Source organism: Haliotis rubra, unplaced genomic scaffold (genome assembly GCF_003918875.1).
Source record: "Haliotis rubra isolate DU_JTF1 unplaced genomic scaffold, ASM391887v1 Scf313, whole genome shotgun sequence".
Classification (NCBI taxonomy): domain Eukaryota; kingdom Metazoa; phylum Mollusca; class Gastropoda; order Lepetellida; family Haliotidae; genus Haliotis; species Haliotis rubra.
In genome coordinates this window covers 330,005-351,365 of record NW_025766984.1, presented here as the reverse complement: position 1 = coordinate 351,365, position 21,361 = coordinate 330,005, and the positions used below count along the sequence as shown (strand labels likewise).

The 21,361-nt window shown below is 39.0% G+C and overlaps 3 protein-coding genes and 3 non-coding genes across 7 annotated transcripts in view; 2 read left to right on the top strand and 4 right to left on the bottom strand.

Moving 5' to 3' along the window:
• LOC124283352 overlaps nucleotides 1–4,039 on the top strand; it is a 78,867-nt gene extending 74,828 nt beyond the window's left edge. The window contains exons 47-49 of the mRNA XM_046719392.1: nucleotides 672–759; nucleotides 2,535–2,683; nucleotides 3,479–4,039. Coding sequence (XP_046575348.1) covers nucleotides 672–759; nucleotides 2,535–2,683; nucleotides 3,479–3,598 — 357 coding nt within the window. The 3' untranslated portion in view covers nucleotides 3,599–4,039. The remainder of the gene's footprint in view (nucleotides 1–671; nucleotides 760–2,534; nucleotides 2,684–3,478) is intronic.
• Nucleotides 4,040–4,959: 920 nt separating this feature from the next.
• LOC124283315 (nascent polypeptide-associated complex subunit alpha-like) lies at nucleotides 4,960–14,929 on the bottom strand. The gene is made up of 7 exons (XM_046719350.1): nucleotides 14,798–14,929; nucleotides 13,836–13,974; nucleotides 13,487–13,580; nucleotides 13,046–13,176; nucleotides 9,050–9,190; nucleotides 8,377–8,499; nucleotides 4,960–5,089 (listed from the first exon to the last, which is right to left on the bottom strand). The coding sequence occupies exons 2-7, from the start codon at nucleotides 13,971–13,973 to the stop codon at nucleotides 5,075–5,077; spliced, it is 642 nt and encodes a 213-aa protein (XP_046575306.1). The 5' UTR covers nucleotide 13,974; nucleotides 14,798–14,929; the 3' UTR covers nucleotides 4,960–5,074.
• Nucleotides 8,582–8,669, bottom strand: LOC124283359. Its single transcript, XR_006900331.1, has one exon. It is a non-coding gene; the product is annotated as a small nucleolar SNORD12/SNORD106 (small nucleolar RNA).
• Nucleotides 9,536–9,625, bottom strand: LOC124283358. Its single transcript, XR_006900330.1, has one exon. It is a non-coding gene; the product is annotated as a small nucleolar SNORD12/SNORD106 (small nucleolar RNA).
• LOC124283360 lies at nucleotides 10,227–10,316 on the bottom strand. The gene has a single exon (XR_006900332.1). It is a non-coding gene; the product is annotated as a small nucleolar SNORD12/SNORD106 (small nucleolar RNA).
• A 169-nt stretch (nucleotides 14,930–15,098) lies between the features above and the next one.
• LOC124283313 (annexin A6-like) overlaps nucleotides 15,099–21,361 on the top strand; it is a 30,073-nt gene continuing 23,810 nt past the window's right edge. For both annotated transcript variants that reach the window (XM_046719347.1, XM_046719346.1), the window contains exons 1-3: nucleotides 15,099–15,162; nucleotides 15,878–16,009; nucleotides 16,440–16,593. In XM_046719347.1, coding sequence (XP_046575303.1) covers nucleotides 15,892–16,009; nucleotides 16,440–16,593 — 272 coding nt within the window. In that variant the 5' untranslated portion in view covers nucleotides 15,099–15,162; nucleotides 15,878–15,891. The remainder of the gene's footprint in view (nucleotides 15,163–15,877; nucleotides 16,010–16,439; nucleotides 16,594–21,361) is intronic.

The following is a 21,361-nucleotide window of genomic DNA, read 5'->3' as shown; positions in this document are numbered from 1 at the left end:
GTCATGTGACCCCTTACCATATGACCACTTGCCATGTGTCCCCATGTCCTCGGACCCTTGTCATGTGTCCCCATGTCCTCTGACCCTTGTCATGTGTCCCCATGTCATGTGACCCATTGCCATGTGTCCCCTTGCCAAGTGTTCCCTTGCCATGTGACCCCTTGTCATGTGCCCCCATGTCATGTGCCCCCTTGCCATGTGCCCCATGTCATGTGACCCCTTGCCATGTGTCCCTTGTCATGTGACCCCTTGTCATGTGGCCTTTTGCCATGTGACCTTTTGCCATGCCCCCTTGTCATATGACCTCTTGCCATGTGACCCCTTGCCATGTGTCCCCATGTCATGTGACCCCATGTCATGTGACCCCTTGCCATGTGTCCCCGTGTCATGTGACCCCTTGCCATGTGTCCCCGTGTCATGTGACCCCTTGCCATGTGTCCCCTTGTCATGTGACCACTTGCCATGTGGCCCCATGTCATGTGACCCCTTGCCATGTGGCCCCTTGCCACGTGACCTCTTGCCATGTGACCCTATGCCATGTGGCCCCATGTCATGTGACCCCTTGCCATCTGACCACTTGGCATGTGTCCCCTTGTCATGTGACCCCTTGTCGTGCTTTTCCATTGTTGACTCATGACTTTTTGTTACATATATAACGTACTTGTTTGAAGGGTCACTGCAAGTGTGCCCTGGGCTGGACAGGAGACAACTGCATGACGGGTCAAGGACGGGATTTGAGGAGCAGCCAAAACAAATTTGGTGGGTGGATCAGGCTTGTTAATAGTACCATGAGATTTTCTAGATGGTTTTACTTGGGATGGTAAATATGTTGGTTGTGCTCTTTACATAAGATTGTTAAAGGGATGGTTGTGTTGTTTATCTTTGATTGTAAACTGGGTGGTTGTGCTGTTTACCTGGGATTGTAAACTGGGTGGTTGTGCTGTTTACATGGGATTGTGAAGTGGATGGTTGTGTTGATTACTTTGGATTGTAAAGGGGATGGTTGTGTTGTTTGTCTTTGATTGCAAACTGGGTAGCTGTGTTGTTTGTCTTTGATAGCAAACTGGGTAGCTGTGTTGTTTGTCTTTGATTGCAAACTGGATAGCTGTGTTGTTTGTCTTTGATTGCAAACTGGGTAGTTGTGTTGTTTGTCCTTGGTTGCAAACTGGGTAGCTGTGTTGTTTGTCTTTGATTGCAAACTGGGTAGCTGTGTTGTTTGTCTTTGATTGCAAACTGGGTAGTTGTGTTGTTTGTCCTTGATTACAAACTGGGTAGCTGTGTTGTTTGTCTTTGATTGCAAACTGGGTAGCTGTGTTTGTTTATGTTTGATTGCAAACTGGGTAGCTGTGTTTGTTTATTTTTGATTGCAAACTGGGTAGCTGTGTTGTTTGTCTTTGATTGCAAACTGGGTAGCTGTGTTTGTTTATCTTTGATTGCAAACTGGGTAGCTGTGTTGTTTGTCTTTGATTGCAAACTGGGTAGTTGTGTTGTTTGTCTTTGATCGCAAACTGGGTAGCTGTGTTTGTTTATCTTTGATTGCAAACTGGGTAGCTGTGTTGTTTGTCTTTGATTGCAAACTGGGTAGCTGTGTTGTTTGTCCTTGATTACAAACTGGGTAGCTGTGTTGTTTGTCTTTGATTGCAAACTGGGTAGCTGTGTTTGTTTATGTTTGATTGCAAACTGGGTAGCTGTGTTTGTTTATTTTTGATTGCAAACTGGGTAGCTGTGTTGTTTGTCTTTGATTGCAAACTGGGTAGCTGTGTTTGTTTATCTTTGATTGCAAACTGGGTAGCTGTGTTGTTTGTCTTTGATTGCAAACTGGGTAGTTGTGTTGTTTGTCTTTGATCGCAAACTGGGTAGCTGTGTTTGTTTATCTTTGATTGCAAACTGGGTAGCTGTGTTGTTTGTCTTTGATTGCAAACTGGGTAGCTGTGTTGTTTGTCTTTGATTGCAAACTGGGTAGCTGTGTTTGTTTATCTTTGATTGCAAACTGGGTAGCTGTGTTGTTTGTCTTTGATTGCAAACTGGGTAGCTGTGTTGTTTGTCTTTGATTGAAAACAGGGTAGCTGTGTTTGTTTATCTTTGATTGCAAACTGGGTAGTTGTGTTGTTTGTCTTTGATTGCAAACTGGGTACCTGTGCTGTTTACCTGGGACTCTAATGGTTGTGTTGTTTATCTTTCATTGTAAACTGGGTGGTTTTGTTGATTACCTTGGATTGTAAAATGAATGGTTGTGTTGCGAACCTGGGATAGCTAAATGGGTGATTGTGCTGTTTACCTTTGATTGTAAACTGGGTGGTTGTATTTACCCATGATTATAAACTGAGTGGTTGTGTGGGTTACTGGGGAATAGTAAGGAATTTTAAACTGGTTGTTCATATCGCCTGTCACATTCAACAGTCTTATTTTTTTCTGAAATATTGAATAATTGGAAAAAAGTATCTAATATTTCTGCATATGTGGGCAAAAAAGCCTGATGAACATAAAATACTTCTGCCATGACAACTTATTCTTTTCATTCTGTTCTGTTTTAGATTTCTCCTTAACTATTGGCCAGGTGGTCGGTATTGTCATTGCTTTCCTCGTTGTACTGGTGGCATCTGTTATAGGGATGGCATTCTACATGAGGCGACGAACACTCAAGAATGCTCCAGCTTCTCCAGTCGAATACAAAGACGATCAGGTAACTGTTTGTATTTCATCTCCATTCTCTCGATTTTCTTACACAAAATGTTTGCCATATAGAAGATTTAGGTTTAGAATGCTACATAATGGTGTGGTAATCAGATAGTGTTACTGTGATACAAACTTAACTTTCTTGCCACTCTATGTACAGGTCGAGTGGAGAAAGTGAACTGGTAGAACAAACCATAACAGTCAGATATTTATGTACAGGAAATGATGGTATTTATATAGATTCTTGCCATACATTGCAACAAAACCAAATTTTGCAGTCACATGAAATCGACAGACCACCTCTGATGATTTCTCTCATAATTTTGGACACCCGAATAAAAAAGTTGTTTAACAAATGATCATTATCTTATTGTCACTTTTTGCTATTTTTTTTAGGGGGGAGGGGGGCACTTGCTGGTAGAACAGCCAGGTGTGGCAGTTGCACCTGTGAAATGAAAATTTCACTACACACTTATTGATTACCTGGCTATTCTACCAGCAAGTGGTCCCCTCCATAGTGAGCAATTCATCAGTCTCAAAAAAAATAATGAGACCAATAAAGTTTTTAATTGGGGACTATTAGATTAGTCCACAATTAACTGTGTGATTCTCAGCGCAAGACACCCAGACTTTAACCAGGGTTTCGATCAGTCACAATTCTACAATCACTTTGGGGAATGTGGCCCAGGTGATAGAAAATTAGTCCAGGGGTCTTTTCCATTTTGTGTGTATGTGCCGAACTGACTGGACTGTGTGAGCAACAGTCGCTGTTTGTTACCTGATCATATTCTTGTAATTTTAGGTGAAAGTGTTGTCACGAGATGAGGGTGGCGGGTTTTCAAATCCTAACTTCGGTCAGTCCAATGAAGACATCATCATGGAGTCACGACAGGAAATAGACCATGTAGACAGCCAAGCATAAGATGCACAGAATTCAAAATATGTCATTGCACAGATCATGTCCATTGTGTATTACAATTAAGGAGATACCAACAGTGTCACAAACACAGCCAAACATCAAGGTATAAAGATATTAATTCACTTGCATCTGCTTATAGGACGTTGTTCTGCTTTCATGTACCGAAGATGACATTGATTTCTTGGTCATGACCATTCAGATGTATGCCATCATGACGTCATATGCGTAACAAACTGTCGAGTTCTTGTTTGCTGAATTCCAATGCATGTCTCTAAATTCTAATATTATCCATATCAAAGTTCTTTGATTTGTATAAATAGGTAAATTTGCAAATATTGTGTATCTTGTCAGTTTGTATATATTTGCTGGCAGTATGAATAGGTGCATAAATGCATTCATTTCCTTGTACATTTTCATTGATGATTAAAATATATTGGTGTATTATCAAGTGTTCTTTGTCATAGTTCGGATGGATCATCTCTGATCCAGTGGTAAAAGAGGCAACACAGCCAGCCTTGAGACAGGTTTGACCCCAAGTCAGGTTATACTTTATTGTGTCTGGTACTAAGCATCATAGGATTAATTCAACGACTTGGCAGCACTTAGTCTAGCCTGAATTACCAAACAAGTTAACTATGCTAAAAGGATTCACTGTATGACAAGACGGTCCAAATATGCAGATCAAAATTGGAGCCCAGTAATCTATAATAATTGCAATCATAAACTCCACCACAAAGCTTATGTGGAAATTAACTGGACACAATCATTAACATTGTGCAAAGAAAACAGGCCCTGTTTAAGGTTCCTGGATCCTTATTCGAAACGTTCGTAGCCCTAAGAATTCTTAACTTTGATCGTAGCCAATGTGTTAAGAATGGGCTTAAGAATTTCTTAGTTGTAGGGCTACGAACATTTCGAGAATAGTTAGCCAGGTGCACATCTGTGCATCTTCATATTGTGGGTATTTTCGGACGCTTAAGAGCAATCTCATGAACTATAAAACATGTCGCTAACTTATAAAAGACAACTTTCATCTGAACAACCACCACCCATAATTCAAATACTGACAATGTCTGTGACAAACATAACAGTACGAAACATTATTTCTCAAGTTTAATTTGACATTTCATTATTTTTTTAATGAATACAAATTATTCTCCCAAGCCCATCATAATCGTTGACGCAAGGGAGATCAACCACCTGACCAATTTTTTTATCAATCGCTCCAGCACTACTGTCCAGGTGACCTGCAATATTGATGCAATCAGTCGACACTTGTGGCCAGCAGTCAACTGTTTCGCCTGATATCCAAACAGGTTTAACTGGAGGTGGAATCTGGTGTCAAATGTCACAACTAACAAACATTTTATCAAAATGTTTTAATCCCATGATGGGTTTTATACACACAGATGTACAGGCGACAGTAAATAAACAAGAGGAAACAAATTTACAGGACAATGGCAGCATGTTCAGCACTGGTTACATTGTCAGCTCCTGAAACATAAGAAAATATTGGTAAAAATCCATGGACTCGATATCACCACTCTGTAATGACTAACTAAATAAACCTTCAGATAAAGATTGTTGCCTCAGCTAAACTGGCATGAAATGCAGGTGTTTCAGCATTTATCGATAAGCCGGGGAAAAAATATACATCATAGGCAACAAATATCCTTCAACATTGTATTGTGTTCGAAACATTAGAATGGATAAATCTGAAGTAAAGAAAATGAAAACTTTCAAATTCCTATTCTCACAAAAATAAAATGAACTCAAATGAACCAAGCTGAAGACAAGTCATTAGACATATGCCTTGCCTCGATACTCCAAGTTCTGCATGAACTTTAATATTTCCTAGGGCATTACTACAGACTATTTTCAATCAAACAATTTGTATTTTGCTGTTTTAGTTCTGACAATACTGAACAAACAGATTTAACATTTCATTCCTGGTGGTAAACTGGGCAAATATCAGGCCAGTTTTAGAAAAATTCTTTGGAAAATAATTTTTGTAAAGCAATTTAGAAATAAACCATTAATCAATTCTATCATGTATCATTGTCAGTAAATCTGAGACTTGTGACACCCACACAAAGTATGGTAATTTAGATATTAAATAGAGACATAAGAATATTCCACTAATCACCTTACACTCCAGAAATTGGACTAACAGTGGTAAAGATGGGATCTTTACCACTTCAGTACAGTCCTTGAGCGGGTCACTATTCAAACTGGGTTAGCATAACAAAGCTTGATGCACAATGTTAATATTTAGCAATGATTCACACCTTCCATTTTCGGAGTCATCAAATAGGGCTGCAACGATTCATTGAAAATTGATTCTGACACCGTAGTTTCGATTACCATCATCACTATTTCGATTCGATATTTGAGGACCTATTCAAATTATTTCCACACAGCGAGAACTCGAGCAGGAGTGCTGAAATATGGCGAAACGTGATTGCTTGACGCCAGGCTAATTATCCAAGGAGAATCGTTAATAGACATCGCCAGGTTAATGATGAATTTCACGCTAAAAAGTCAACACTGAGAGCTAAATGAAATCTGATGTTACTTGTGTGAAGAATTGCATCGAGGGTCCAATATCAAAAAATTGAATCTGGGTCTGGTTGAATCGTTGCATGGATAACTGAATCCAAGCACTCTTCACACCTAGCACCCATTGTGGCCACACATCAACATTTTCCTTTCTTCATATGACTAGCATTGACACTGATGACCTAGTCTACCAACTAGCACCTCCAACAATAAACCTGCATGTTGTTCTGGTGAAACATCTTTACATTTACACACCATGGACAAAGATCAGGAACTCAAGATGTATCCTCAACATTTATCAGTAGTCCAGACACATTGTCATCACTTCTTTGTCCTTGTATGTGAAATATGTGTTCGAACATCGTCAATCCTAAGCAATTGGGATGAAAACCAATTCTAACCCAGATCTTCACAGATCTGATAATTCTGTCAATCCATTAGTGACCGCGTCTATTAATGACAAGCATGGGTTACTGAAAACCAGTTCAAAACCCAGATCTTCACAGATCTGATCCAGGCAAATTCTGACCAAGTGAGATTTCCAAATTTGAGCGTCTCTATCACACTTCTGTTGTTTGTTCACTTGTGATGATATGATGTTTTCCTACCCTGGAAAAAAGCCGTAACTCATGGATAAGCTGACCCCCAAGACTGCTTTTTGGTCCTCAAAATTCAGTGTCATATACAGTAATTTACAGATACAATTCCAGGGGCTGTTGCCTCAGCTAAACTGGCATGAAATGCAGGTTGTTTCAGCATTTATCGATAAGCCGGGGAAAAAAGTATACATCATAGGCAACATAAAGATCATGCAATGTGACAGACATGATAAAATTTCAAAGTATTGTTATTATTGTAGTAGCTACATTACAGAGTATACTGGTTTCGTAACTAGTTCTTTAAAAGCAATAACTTCATATCTTAATAACCTTGACACCCTGTTTTTATTTAAAGTAGTTTAACCAGTAATAGTTCTGATCTATAATAATAATTTCTGGTAACAACCACACCAACTCCATTAGTAAAGATGATAATGTCGAATAACTTGGAAGACGTTACAAAAATGCATGCAAATCACAAACTTACTAATAGGATTTCGTTCGCTCCACTAAAATCACTGGTTCACTGTTTTGACAGTCTTCCCATTTCCTCAACAGTTTATAACAGAGCTACTGAGGATGTAAGATTGTTGCCTCAGCTAAACTGGCATGAAATGCAGGTGTTTCAGCATTTATCGATAAGCCGGGAAAAAAGTATACATCATAGGCAACAACTGATCCCTCAACATGTTACTCGACTTGTATACCTAACTGTTTGCAAGATCAACTAACCCGAGGATGTTGCTGTTCTTGCATTATTTACTAGCTATTGTCTATTGGCAGGAAGTATGGTAAAGCTGGTTGCTATGATTATCAGGCTGGATAATAGTAAAACTTCAACAAAGTAAAACATAATTAACAAAAACTATTTTGTCTTCTTTGAGAGGCATTTTAGAAGTTGTATAGATGAACTTATTTTGTGCATTGACATATTGTGCCATCCCAGAAAGTATGGTTGATTAAAGAGAGCGAGTTTAGTTTTACACAGCTTTTAGCAATATTCCAGCAATATCACGACAGGGTACACCAGAAATGGGTTTCATACATTGTACCAATGTTGAGTTAAAACAGACAGACTATTTCTATGGACACTGCGGCTCTAGAACCAAGAATCACAAGGTATTAGATTAAGAAAACATCTTTCCAAACATTAGTACTAACATTATTGCCCTTGAGCCATCAGGGTCCGCAGGTAAGATGTACTCTACTCTGCGTAACTTAGCAACTGAGGCAGATGGAGACACGTAGGTTGATATTTAGCAATGATTCACACCGTTCATGTTCATATTCACACTTGTATATTCATTCAAATCACAGCTGAGGTATTCATGGAAGAAATCGTCCAAGCACCTATTTTGACTGACCAATCCACATTCACACCCCTAAAAAGACAAGGCACTGGACGCACAGTCTACCAAACTGACATGAGCATTAAATTCAACAGTTCAATTTTCACATGACGTTATTTTGTACCATCTTGACCTTCACACCAGACAAAGATCAGGAACTCAAGATGTATCTTCAATACTGATCAGTAGTCCAGACACATTGTCATCATTTCTTTGTCTGTGTACATGTAGAAAGCATTTGACAACATTTTTGCTATGTTCAACTTAAACTCACCATAATAGCATTAACAATATCATTATTGTTATTTTTGAGGGCTTTGACTGCCTTTGATCTTGAAACGTTGGCTTGCGACATGACCAACTCAATATCTTTAGCTTCAACCCCGGACTCGTCAACCTGAAAATAGTGCACAAATTGAACATTATACAAACTTAATCATCGCTTTCCTACAAAATAAAAAAAGAAATAACTTCTCTCCAAGCTTGCATCAGACAAACTGGCAAATAGCTGCGATTTGTCGTCATTTATCGATAAGACGGGGAAAAAATTGTCATCATAGCAAGCTGGATCTGAGAATCATAGTGGCTCATAACTAATGTGGAATGGCAGCTGGACCTTGTCCGTGACTTGATTACTTAAATTTGTATGAAATAGTACTATAAACGGTATCTTGGACATTCACTGTATTAACATAAAAACACTTTAGTCGATCAGGTATTTATCTAAAACATGGAAACCGCCATGCACAACAGATATCACTCAAATCAGCAAGTGGCTAGATGTCAGAGGGAGCAATGATCATTCTCTATCACAGACCGATCATTCTCTATCACAGACCAATCATTCTGCACTAAGCACCCGTTCCCATGTTTCTGTAGACTCTGGCAACATGGTACAGTGACATGTCCCACCCAGAGTCCCCAGGATCAGCAATAATGACACTTACGTCTTCCTCCTCCTCGGACTCCTCCTGGATGGGCTGTGAGATGGTGGACTGGACTCCGCCCTCCCCAGCACCAGCGGGGTTCTCTGGAGCCTTGAACTTCTCAGCAGCTGCCATCTGAGCTTGTTGGTTCAGATCCTCAATCTGAAACACGGAGAACACTTAGTCATGTCATCTCTCCATCACCAATTGATAGTTGTCGGCGCTATGGTTGTACCATCTCAACCTTGAATGACAAGATAACAAAAGCATCAATCGATGGAAGACTAGTGAATTCTTTGATTTCTGATGAACAAGTGATAAACACAACCACTGAAACAAGTTATACTGACAATTGTCAAGTGAATCTTACATGCCTAGGAGCAGTTTACTTGTGTTGATTTCGAAATCACCAATCAATGTTAATGTGTCATTATGGTAAAATAGACATTTTGACCAGGATCATATAATCCAGACAAAACTCAGCTATAACAATTCTTCCATTTCTGAAATGTTGCCTCAGCTAAACTGGCATGAAATGCAGAGGTTTCAGCATTTATCGATAAGCCGGGGAAAAAAGTATACATCACAGGCAACAATTGTAGTTTGAATGATAGTGCAATTAAAATTTTCAATAAAGAAACATTCAAGATGATGTTTTAGATTATCCTTGATTATTTTTGAAGACACAAGAAAACAAAGCGAGTCAAACAAAAATAAATTCGCTAACGAATAAATGTATATTGTACCTTCATGAATTTTTTGATCACCTTAACCAAAGAACAATCTGACTTTGTTGAGAACTACGACTCAATTTTGGGTGGTCAATACATTTCTACATAGTTCTTAGCCACTGGCCTAATCAAGAAACCAGCAGAGCAACAAACTTTTTGGGTATGTACACACTATATTAGAAATAGCTATTACAAAGACAATCCCTATAAAGCTTGCATTGTAACTATTAAAAACTGTCCATTTCACAATGAACAGGGCCCATCACATATAAACAATGTATGGTAATCAATATCGTTATTTTTGAGGGCTTGTAATGTGTACGAGTTGGACTTCGATTTTGTAATAATGACTGTTTTAAAAGGTAATCAGAAGGTCTGGCCCATCACATATACGAGTTGGACTTCGATTTTGTAATAATGACTGTTTTAAAAGGTAATCAGAAGGTCTGAATGTAGAGATATATGGTTACTGTGCCTCAGTTAAACTGGCATGAAATGCAGGTGTTTCAGCATTTATCGATAAGCCGGGGAAAAAAGTATACATCATAGGCATAGTAATAATTTCTATATTGCAAAGTTGAAATGGGATACAGCGTATATCATCCCTGGATTAGGAACCAATGTCTGATAAGTAAGGGCAAAAATCCACCCAAATATCACTAGTACCTGAAGAGCAAGCAATCAATCTATCATGAGCCAATGTTCAAAACAATGGACAGGGCCTATCACATATATAATTTACGGTAATCATAACTGCTTGGAACCCTATTGTAATGTGTATGAGTTGGACTTTGATTTTTTCATGACAATGTTTTAAAAGGTAACCAGGTCTTCAGACCAATCAATTTTCGAGGACAATGATTCATCAAAACTATCATGAAGATGCCTTTGAATTTTGGGATTGGTACAACAATGTCATCAAATTACCAAAATCACAAAAATGTCCAACTGACTTTGGTCACTTGCAAAACACTATTTTGAAGATCTTCCCATTACCAGAACTTAAATACTGTGCTATCAGGATAAACAGATTGTTGCCTCAGCTAAACTGGCATGAAATGCAGGTGTTTCAGCATTTATCGATAAGCCGGGGAAAAAAGTATACATCATAGGCAACATATTTCTGTATTGCAGAGTTGAAATGGGATGCGACATATCATCCCTGGATAAGGAACCAATGGCCGATAAGGCCAAACAAAAAATATATGTGTGTTTACGGTTTCCCGACCAACCCCATCACAAAATTCCCGAAGATAAAGTTTCTTCTTTTTTTGAAAAGACAGCAAAACATTTTGCTATTCCAACAGTATGTACTCCCCAATGTTGGGGCGACCATATGTGACCTGTCTTCACTTACTCTTGTTTTTCATCAATTTTTAATTTATGAAGTGTTGATGCTTCAATTTTAAACTGGTTTCCCCTCTTTTCTTTCAAAACTGGTCCCTGATATAACAAATATGTGATTTTATGAAAAATATGCGAGTGCATTTAAAAAAAAAATGTAAGAGAAAAAAAAGGGAGATAAACCCTACCTACCAATCCTGTTTTGTAATTTCATGTTACCCTAAACACATTTTTTTTTTGCCTAAGTAAGCATGGTAAGAGCAAAAATCCACCTAAATACCATTAGTACCTGAAGATAGTGGTGTTCCGATTAATTGAAATAATCGAAGATTGGTCGTAGTGACCAAACGACCAAGCAATCGATCACATAAACGATTTTGGAACTACTGTTTTTTAGTCTTTGAAATACTTGACAATGGAACATATCGTTGAAGTGTCAGGGCCTGAAAACTCACTTCACTAACATAGTCATATCTTTGAAGATGCCATGGGAATAACCCAACCACTGAATGACTAACAATTGAAACTGACAATGAACATACTAAATACCAGAGTGAGTGAGTTTAGTTTTACGCCACACTCAGCAATATTCCAGCTATATGGCAGTGGTCTGTAAATAATACAGCCTGAACCAGACAATCCTGTGATCGACAGCACGAGCAGCGATCTACGCAATTAGGGACCATGCGTCAAAGTCAGTGAGCCTGACCACCCGATCCCATTAGTTGCCTCTTACAACAAGCATCAGTTACTGAAGATCAATATTCTCACCCGGATCTTCACTGGTTCAGACCTAAAAAAAAAGCTTGTGGTTCCGATTTCCCGACTAACCCTAAATATCCCCGCCGAGCCTAACAATTTTACTCACCACATAATAAATTAAATTTATTTTCTGACACATGAGTAATGTAAAAATATTTTGCAAAAAACCCAAAACAAAACCTCTACCTACCTACCCTAGTTCTGAAATGTAGGAAATCGGAAACACAACATTTTTGTGGGGGCCTTACTAAATATCAGGATTGGATTTGGCAAGATAAGGTAGAAATATATGGTTAAAGTGCCTCAGTTAAACTGGCATGAAATGCAATGATCTCAGCATTTATCGATAAGCCGGGGAAAAAAGTATACATCATAGGCAACATAATGTCAAGTTGCAGAGTTGAAATGGGATACAGCGTATATCATCCTTGGGTTAAGAACCAATTCTGAAAAACTAAGAGCAAAAATCCAACCAAATACCACTAGTGCCTAAAGAACAAGCAAGCAATCCATCCATCACAACCCATAGAGAAAATATGAACAAAAAAATCAACGCAATGAATATTCATTTGGGAACAACAGAATCTTTGGCATTTTAAAATGGAATAACATATATGGTCCATACTGACTATAAATGTGACATGCTTTCTTTTAGAGACAGTAAATTGTCTTTAGCGTATTTTGTGAGTAAACAGTTTTGAAAATGTAAGTAATACCATTTTTCACCCTAAACGGACAGACATATTCACATCGTTGCAGATGCAGAATCCCATGGGAAATACCAAACCAACACATGACCAACAATTGAAACTGACAACATTGAACATACTAAAAACCAGGAATGGATTTGGTGAGATAAGGTAGAGATATATGGTTAAAGTGCCTCAGTTAAACTGGCATGAAATGCAAGGATCTCAGCATTTATCGATAAGCCGGGGAAAAAATATACATCACAGGCACCTGAAGTTACCATTTTCGCCTATCTCAGACTGAGAAAAAGGGTAATGGGTCGGTCAAGATTGATAATATTCGGTACCATATCCATTACAAGAGATGGGTCAGGCATGTGAAATGTAGGACCTGGAGACCTTTGTAGAACTGAGGGTCACTGTGTTAGTGTCTTGTGAACAAATTTGTGCAAATTTTCAAATTTCAAACTTAATAATAGCTGATTACCCACCTTTGCTTCACCGAATACAATATATGTGTCTGAAGCTGGACTCTTGTATACATCTGGTCGGTTGATTACAAACAGAATATTTTTAGATTTCCTTATTGTTACCCTGGTAACTCCAGTGACGGGTTTCAGCCCTGAAGGAAAATGGCATATACCATAGTTACCAATCTCATTTATGGCAACAGAAACAAACATCACTACTTCTTTGAACTGACAGCCACAAATTATTTGAATACTTCTCACTGACCAAATATGCAATAAAATATCCATTCAGCATTAACAAGTTAAAATTTACTGAATTAGGTTAAAATAGTAAACAAGATAAAATGTACAATGATCAAATATATCTTATGTTGGTACAGCTATTGAACTATCAAATGAAATCTTGCATATTAGCATGATTAGTTCAGTTGGTAACAGGTGACTGAACAGAATGCAACTTACCAAGTTTAGACATAGCCTTTCTGGCTTTCTTCTCACTACGGGACTGTTTGGACTTGCTGACAAGTTCCTCTTGAATACCTGCTGCCTGTGCCACCTACAAATTGAAAATCATAAAATGATGAAAGGGGCCATTATACAACATGCAAAAGTACACATCTTTCAAACATCTAAGCATTAAAATAGTATGCAAGTAACATCAGTATCTGCCAAGGGAATATCGGTTCATTAGCCATGAACCATTTACTGCTACAATATCAATATGGGCAATTATGAGTCTGGAACATTTTAATCAACACTGACTACAAGCCAGTGGACAAAACCTGAGTATGTAACAAAAATATAGACAAACCTGGCTTTGTTGTTGCATCGAAGCATCTTGGTCCTCCAATTCGGGTGGAGAATCATCGTCTCCATCAGTATCTGTTGCAGACCCTGAGTCTTCAGGTTTTGTCTCCTCGACAGGTTTTTCTACTGCCTCGGTAGGCATTCTGGAGAATTAGACTCAAGTATTATCACAGCGTTCCAACACTTACAGTCAAGTATATCCCCTGTGGATCAGTAAAACATAAAAAAATGCTGGTCTGGTGGTATTTTAAGTGTTATTCTGGGAATTTGAAAGGATTGACTAAACTCACAAGCAGTACCAGCAAACTGAAAAACAATGCGGTACCTGCTTATATCCTTGAGCTTGACTTGTTTCTCATTTTAATAATATTTGCTCACATATTCTATGAATCTGGTTTCTGTGCATTAAAAGCAATACTGTGTCCAACAGTAGATATCCAACAGGGCCAGGCAATTTGTCTGTGCCCAGGACCTTTGGACGTCAGTGTCGAACACTGTTACCTCCGTTACTTGAGCTATGCCAGAACAATTGTTAGTTATTTACAAAATGTACATAACATTTAAAATAAATTTGGCTGCTTCTCGACTTTAGGGTTCTATCCTAGGGTTCTATGCACACAATGTAAACTAGGCATGAATTTCAAGAGTAACAAAGTCATATGGGATAAAATTTAATGCAGAATATATTCCCTATATTCCCAGCACACATTCGTGCCATCTCAATGATAACATATACTATCCCACATTCCTGATTACTGTGTACGAAGGAAATTCAAGATGAGTATACCATATATTCATCACTCAACATTGTTTACAGCATTCTAATGCATGTTTGGAAAATTACGACGAAAGGAAAGAAATAAACAACTAAAATATAAAACCCAAACACCAAAGAAAGCATGCCATAGTAATATTTGTCGGGATGGTGAATAATTTGCTCGATAAAACGTGGATTTGACTACTCACATGTCACTGTCGTTTTTCCCGAAATGGAGATGGCGGAAGAGGTCGCATAGCGGGGGTTATTTCCGGCAGGTGCGCTAAAAATAGAGCAAACTACTTTCAAACCAACCACTATTTATTATAATCGAAAAGTGTATAAAAATACAGATTATTTATACTATCTTACTTATTATGGTATTTAAACTATCTTACGTTTCATGTGAAAAATAATTCTACATTAGTTATATCAAATATGAATGAAAATATTCATATTGTTGTGTATCGGTTTATATATTCTGATGAGGGTCGTATGTAGCTAATATGTATTACATTGTTTTGATATGGCCGCCTGACAACAGATTCTGCCATCACATTTATATGTCGTCCAGGTAATGACATTTATCTGAGTAATTTTTCTGTGTATCATTACGTAAGTCATTAGAAATTAATGTATAAGTATTGTTTTATTTTTGATAATGTGTCGTCGAGTTTAGTGCGACAGGTTTAGACGGGTATCAAGACCAAATTTGGACTTGTCAGATCAAGTTTGCAAAATCTCACAACAAACATTGAAATTACTATATAAACCAATTATTCAAAGAAATAGTTAATTTTCACTCTTTTAATTATGTTTTCTGTAGAAAACAAATGTTACAAATCTTTGGAATTACATGGCACGTATGAAAATGCTACATACCTATTTACCAAAGAGAACATCACTCAATGCAACTGATCTAAAGCAGGCGTCGTTATCCATAAAATTATGCATTTTCTTATTAACTCATATTTAATGTGCCAGTCAAACAATTGGAGGATCATAACATTTGTATCATTAATCTTTTGAATTCAATATTCTATAACCATGATAACACATACTATTTGAATTGAAAAGGTGAATGAACCAATCATTTTTATCACAAATACACAGTCCCATCAAATGTGTAGCAATGGTCACATTGTTGAAATGCATACGTGAATCATTTCATGAAATAATTTGAGAAAACAATCTGAGCTTCTTATGAAGCTGTATTACTTCACATAAGGGTTGATGAAAAAAATATGGGTATGAAATTATCAGAATTATCTTGTAATGTTAAATTACAGCTAACACATTCAGGATGCCAAGTGCAGGAGCACTATGTCCCCCTCAAATTACCCCCATCAGGAGGGTCCCAGACAGGATACAGCTGCCAGTCAACCATATTGATGTCAACACCCTCATCGAGCTATCTACAGGTACTTAGACAGTTATTGTATTATCATAATGTCATAAGAGGCTACTGAATGGATTGGCTCGTCACAATGTCAGTCACTGTATTGTCTGGTCCAATCATAACACTAGGGAGGCAGTGGGGTAGCCTAGTGCTTAAAGCGCTCGCTTGTCACGCCGAAGACCCGGGTTCAATTCCCCACATGGGTACAATGTGTGAAGCCCATTTCTGGTGTCCCCCGCCATGATATTGCTGGAATATTGCTGAAGGGGCGTAAAATTAAATTCACTCACACTGGGATAATGCTTGTTACATGATCAAACAAAAAACATTGACTTGTTAATTATTTTACCTTGTCCTGACTTATACTAATTGCTTTAGTGTAGGAGTCAGGGTAAGTATAAATGATACTTTTTTAGAAAATAAAATACATTATTGACATTATTTGTTTTTAGAGGGTAACAACTGTAAGATATTCTTCACCACTGATGGGACCAAGCCATGTCCATTCCAACGGAAGATTGCAGGGCGGGAAGTCACATATAAATACATCGCACCCTTCACACTGAAGCCAGGGAAGAGAGTGCTGAAGGCTGTTTGCACTACAAGGTAGGGATTACTCTAGACAGTCAGTTAGCAGATCAACATTTTCAGGGGTTATTGAGAGTACAAGAAATTCTTTCAAATTTTAATGTTTCTATGCATCAAATATTCAATAACACCTGCAAATCGGAAAACCTAACATATTTAATGATTTTGTAATAGTTTATCATTTTCTGTAGCACTCTTCATTCTACTGTGTCATCATTCTGACATGTTAGCAACATAGCTTTTTATAGAATGTGAATTTGTCATTTAAAACATTAATCTTGAATGGTGGATACAATCTTTTCTTCAAATCTCTGATATCATTCTGTCCGAATGAGTCAGTAAGTCATGCAATCTGCTCCAACTGATTCAGTAGTTTCTGGGTAGAGAATAATTATGATATTTTTAGGTAACACAGATTTATAGTACTAGCATCTTAAGTACTTTTGTACCTGCATAAAAGGAAGCATGTATACATCAGTGCCATCTCCTCAAAGCTTAAAGTGTTTATGCACCACCATGTGCTTTCAGTCCTAAAACATTACTTCCTTACTTTGATCTTAAAACTAGACAACTTCCTAAGGTCCAAAACTATCCTAGATCACAAGATTGTACTTGTAAAAGTGCCACAGTATCGGACAATAAATGATAGAAATATGTTTCACAGTTGCCTCAATAGATGACCATGACCTATGACAGAGACAGCATAACAATTAGATATCAATGTTTGAAATTAAGCATGAAAGTCATGGCGTCCTTGCCATACCCTCCTGGTAAACAGTAAAGATTTAGGTTTCTAAGATGCTTCGGTGAAAGATCAAAGGCGTCGACAGTACTTTATCAGACGATAATGTGCACTTTTTGCATTACGTCACAATGTATTGGCGTCACTGCGCCATTCTAGTCTGCCCCCTCGTAATGGAACCATTTTGCATTACGTCACAATGTAAGTGACGATGCATGTCAGTTGTAATGACAATGACAATACTTTATTACCCGTGAGGGAATTCTTGAGTAAAGTACAGAGCTCTGGGCGCCGTTATAATTTACCCCGTTTTAAATCCAATCGTGTGATGAAATCCTTTGTTTCCACCAGTATTAATCTTTTAAATGATTCCTAGTGTTTGTCTTACCTTGTAAGCGTGTTATATGTGTGTTATTTATTGTATGAAAATAATTCAATCAATTTATACTCATAGTAGATGGGATGGTCTTGATCAGATATAATCTTATGGGCTGACTTGAGAACTCTTTCTTCATATATTTCATTTAGGTTAGCAAAAGATACACCTGCAATTTTACTCGCTAATAAAACTATTAACTATTAACTATTGTCATCGCCTCATACGGCCTCCTACAGTAAACTACTCCATTGCATACTGTTTCTTGGTTTGCAGTTGCTTCATGCAGCTAAAATCACTGGTCGAAACATTACGTTTATGTTTTACGACGGTTAAAATGTTTCAATTCGACTCACAAGTTTTCAGCGACACGGAAACGTTCGCAATGTTTACATTCCCACAATGCAATCGTGGAATGTCGCTTGACTACTCAGCTTCATCTGGATGTACTGATCTAAACTTACGTTTGTAGGAGAAATGTGACTTTCATATTGCCCAATATGGTTTACGTTAATCACAGATGTAATTACAATAATTCAGAGAAGATATTTAATCCGAACGTAAACCGGCATAAAAATGTTAGCATTTGTTTTTGCTGGTAAAGTTTGTCTTAACATAGGGGGGGCAGACACATCAATAGAACAGCACGCCAGTTAGCCCTGTGCAAGGATTCTTAATTTAGGTCACCGACACCGTCGTTTGTTTTCTGCCTTAAATTAATCGTAATTATCCTTAGAAAGTATTAAATTTGGCATCTTAGAAAAGAAATACAGTTCGCTCTACCACCATGTATAGTGTAATAAAGCACATTTTCGCCCTGAACTATTATAAAACGTTAAAGCACGAGGACGCTTGTGCTCAGAAGCACACTTTCGCCCTGAACTATTATAATCAATAATGTATAATAGTTCAGGGCAAAAGTGTGCTTTATTACACTATACATGGTGGTAGAGCGAACTGTATTTCTTAAATCCATACTCTATAACACTAGATATTCAGATTCTTTGTTAGGAAACATCAAGGACCCAAGGACACTCATTACGTTCAAATACTTGGTGTGCAAGGATTTGTATAGAAACAGTAAAGTTTTCATTATCTTGTGACCTTGACATTTGACCTTTTCATGACAGGTGCCTAAGGGAATTTGCAGGCTGTTCTTAAGATGTCCATTGAAGACTTCTCTCTAATATCAATTATCTTGTGTTTAGTAATCATTAGAAAAATCACTGGTACTGGTAGCAGAAGTGAGTGGGTATAGCTTAACACAGCAGCTATTTGTGGCAACCAGAAGTAAAGTTTCAACAAAAATGGGGTCACTTATAACCGGGTGTTCAGTCTGTATTGCTTAATGTTATGAGGCATGATGTAACCTACAAAATATCCTGTCCTTAAATGTGTCCTACTGTGTAAGTGTGCACTCATGTCATCACATATCTGAAACCACTCCACTACCACCGACAAAAGGGACCGTTCATAATTTATGGCTTGGGTGAATGATGATGATTTTAATGGAGAAGGATGTAACAATGTGAATGAACCCCCCTAAGATTTATGTACAAAGTAAGTCACCCCCCTCTTAATCAATGACATGACACCCCACCCATTACCCCACCCAATTCTCATAATTATAAAATATTTTCATGTACTAAATTGCTGACCCCACCCCCAGCCCCAGGTACATGTGTACAAAATTGATGACCCACCTACCTCCCCAGAACAAAACGGGTGACCCCCCCTTAAAATCATCATCAACACACACACCCCAGCCATAAATTATGAACGGTCCCTAAGCACCCACCTTTATCCACGCATACACACATGCATGCACACACACTTCAATACAAGCACTTCACCCATCCCCACACATGCATGCACACACACTTCAATACAAGCACTTCACCCATCCCCACACATGCATGCACACACACTTCAATACAAGCACTTCACCCATCCCCACACATGCATGCACACACACTTCAATACAAGCACTTCACCCATCCCCACACATGCATGCACACACACTTCAATACAAGCACTTCACCCATCCCCACACATGCATGCACACACACTTCAATACCAGCACTCCACCCATCCCCACACATGCATGCACACACACAATACCAGCACTCCAATCCCCACACCATGCACTTCCACTCCACCCATCCCCACACATGCATGCACACACACTTCAATCAATCACCAGCACTCCACCCATCCCCACACATGCATGCACACTCACTTCAATACCACAGCACTCCACCCATCCCCACACATGCATGCACACACACTTCAATACCACCATGCATGCACACCACCCATACCGCCCCACCCATCCCCACACATGCATGCACACACACTTCAATACAAGCACTCCACCCATCCCCACACATGCATCCACACTCACTTTAATACCAGCACTCCACCCATCCCCACACATGCATGCACACTCACTTTAATACCAGCACTCCACCCATCCCCACACATGCATGCACACACACTTCAATACCACCACTCCAACCTTCCCCACACATGCATGTATACACACACTTCAATACTACAGCACTCCACCCATCCCCCACACATGCATGCACACTCACTTTAATACCAGCACTCCACCCATCCCCACACATGCATGCACACTCACTTCAATACACCACTCCACCCAATTTTCCCCCACACATGCATGCACACACACTTCAATACCAGCACTCCAATACCACCACTCCACACCATTCCCCATCCCCACATGCATGTACACACATTCAATACCATCCACTCCAATACCACCATTACATGCATCCACACTCACTTCACACATGCATTGTCCACCCATCCCCATACACACTTCACTTCAATACCACTCCACCTCTTCCCCACACATGCATGTACACACACTTACTTCAATACTACCACTCCACTCAATACTACTATTCTAATCATCCCTACCACACACACTTCAATACCACCACTCCACCCATCCCCACACATGTACACACTTGTACACACACTTCCAATACCACCGCATGTACACCACCAATACCATTCCACACTCCAAATACCACCATTCCACCTTTTCCCCACATGCATGTACACACACTTCAATACCACCGCTCCAATACCACCACTCCAATACCACCACTCCACCCATCCCCACACATGCATGTACACACACTTCAATACCAGCACTCCAATACCACCACTCCACCCATCCCCACACATGCATGTACACACACTTCAATACCACCGACTCCAATACCACCACTCCAATACCACCATTCCACCCATCCCCACACATGCATGTACACACACTTCAATACCACCACTCCACCCTTCCCCACACATGCATGCACACACACTTCAATACCAGCACTCCAATACCACCACTCCACCCATCCCCACACATGCATGTACACACACTTCAATACCACCGCTCCAATACCACCACTCCAGTACCACCATTCCACCCATCCCCACACATGCATGTACACACACTTCAATACCACCACTCCACCCTTCCCCACACATGCATGCACACACACTTCAATACCACCACTCCAATACCACCACTCCAATACCACCATTCCACCCCACACATGCATGCACTCCATCCCCACACATATCACACACTTCATACCACCACTCCACCCTTCCCCACACATGCATGCACA

Coding starts and splice junctions, on each gene's coding strand:
- LOC124283315 (XM_046719350.1), bottom strand. CDS start 13,973: ATGCCTACCGAGGCAGTAGAAAAACCTGTCGAGGAGACAAAACCTGAA. Junction 9,191..13,045: donor TTGTATTCGGTGAAGCAAAG/GTGGGTAATCAG, acceptor TCCGTGTTTCAG/ATTGAGGATCTGAACCAACA. Junction 8,500..9,049: donor AGTCCGAGGAGGAGGAAGAC/GTAAGTGTCATT, acceptor CACTATTTTCAG/GTTGACGAGTCCGGGGTTGA.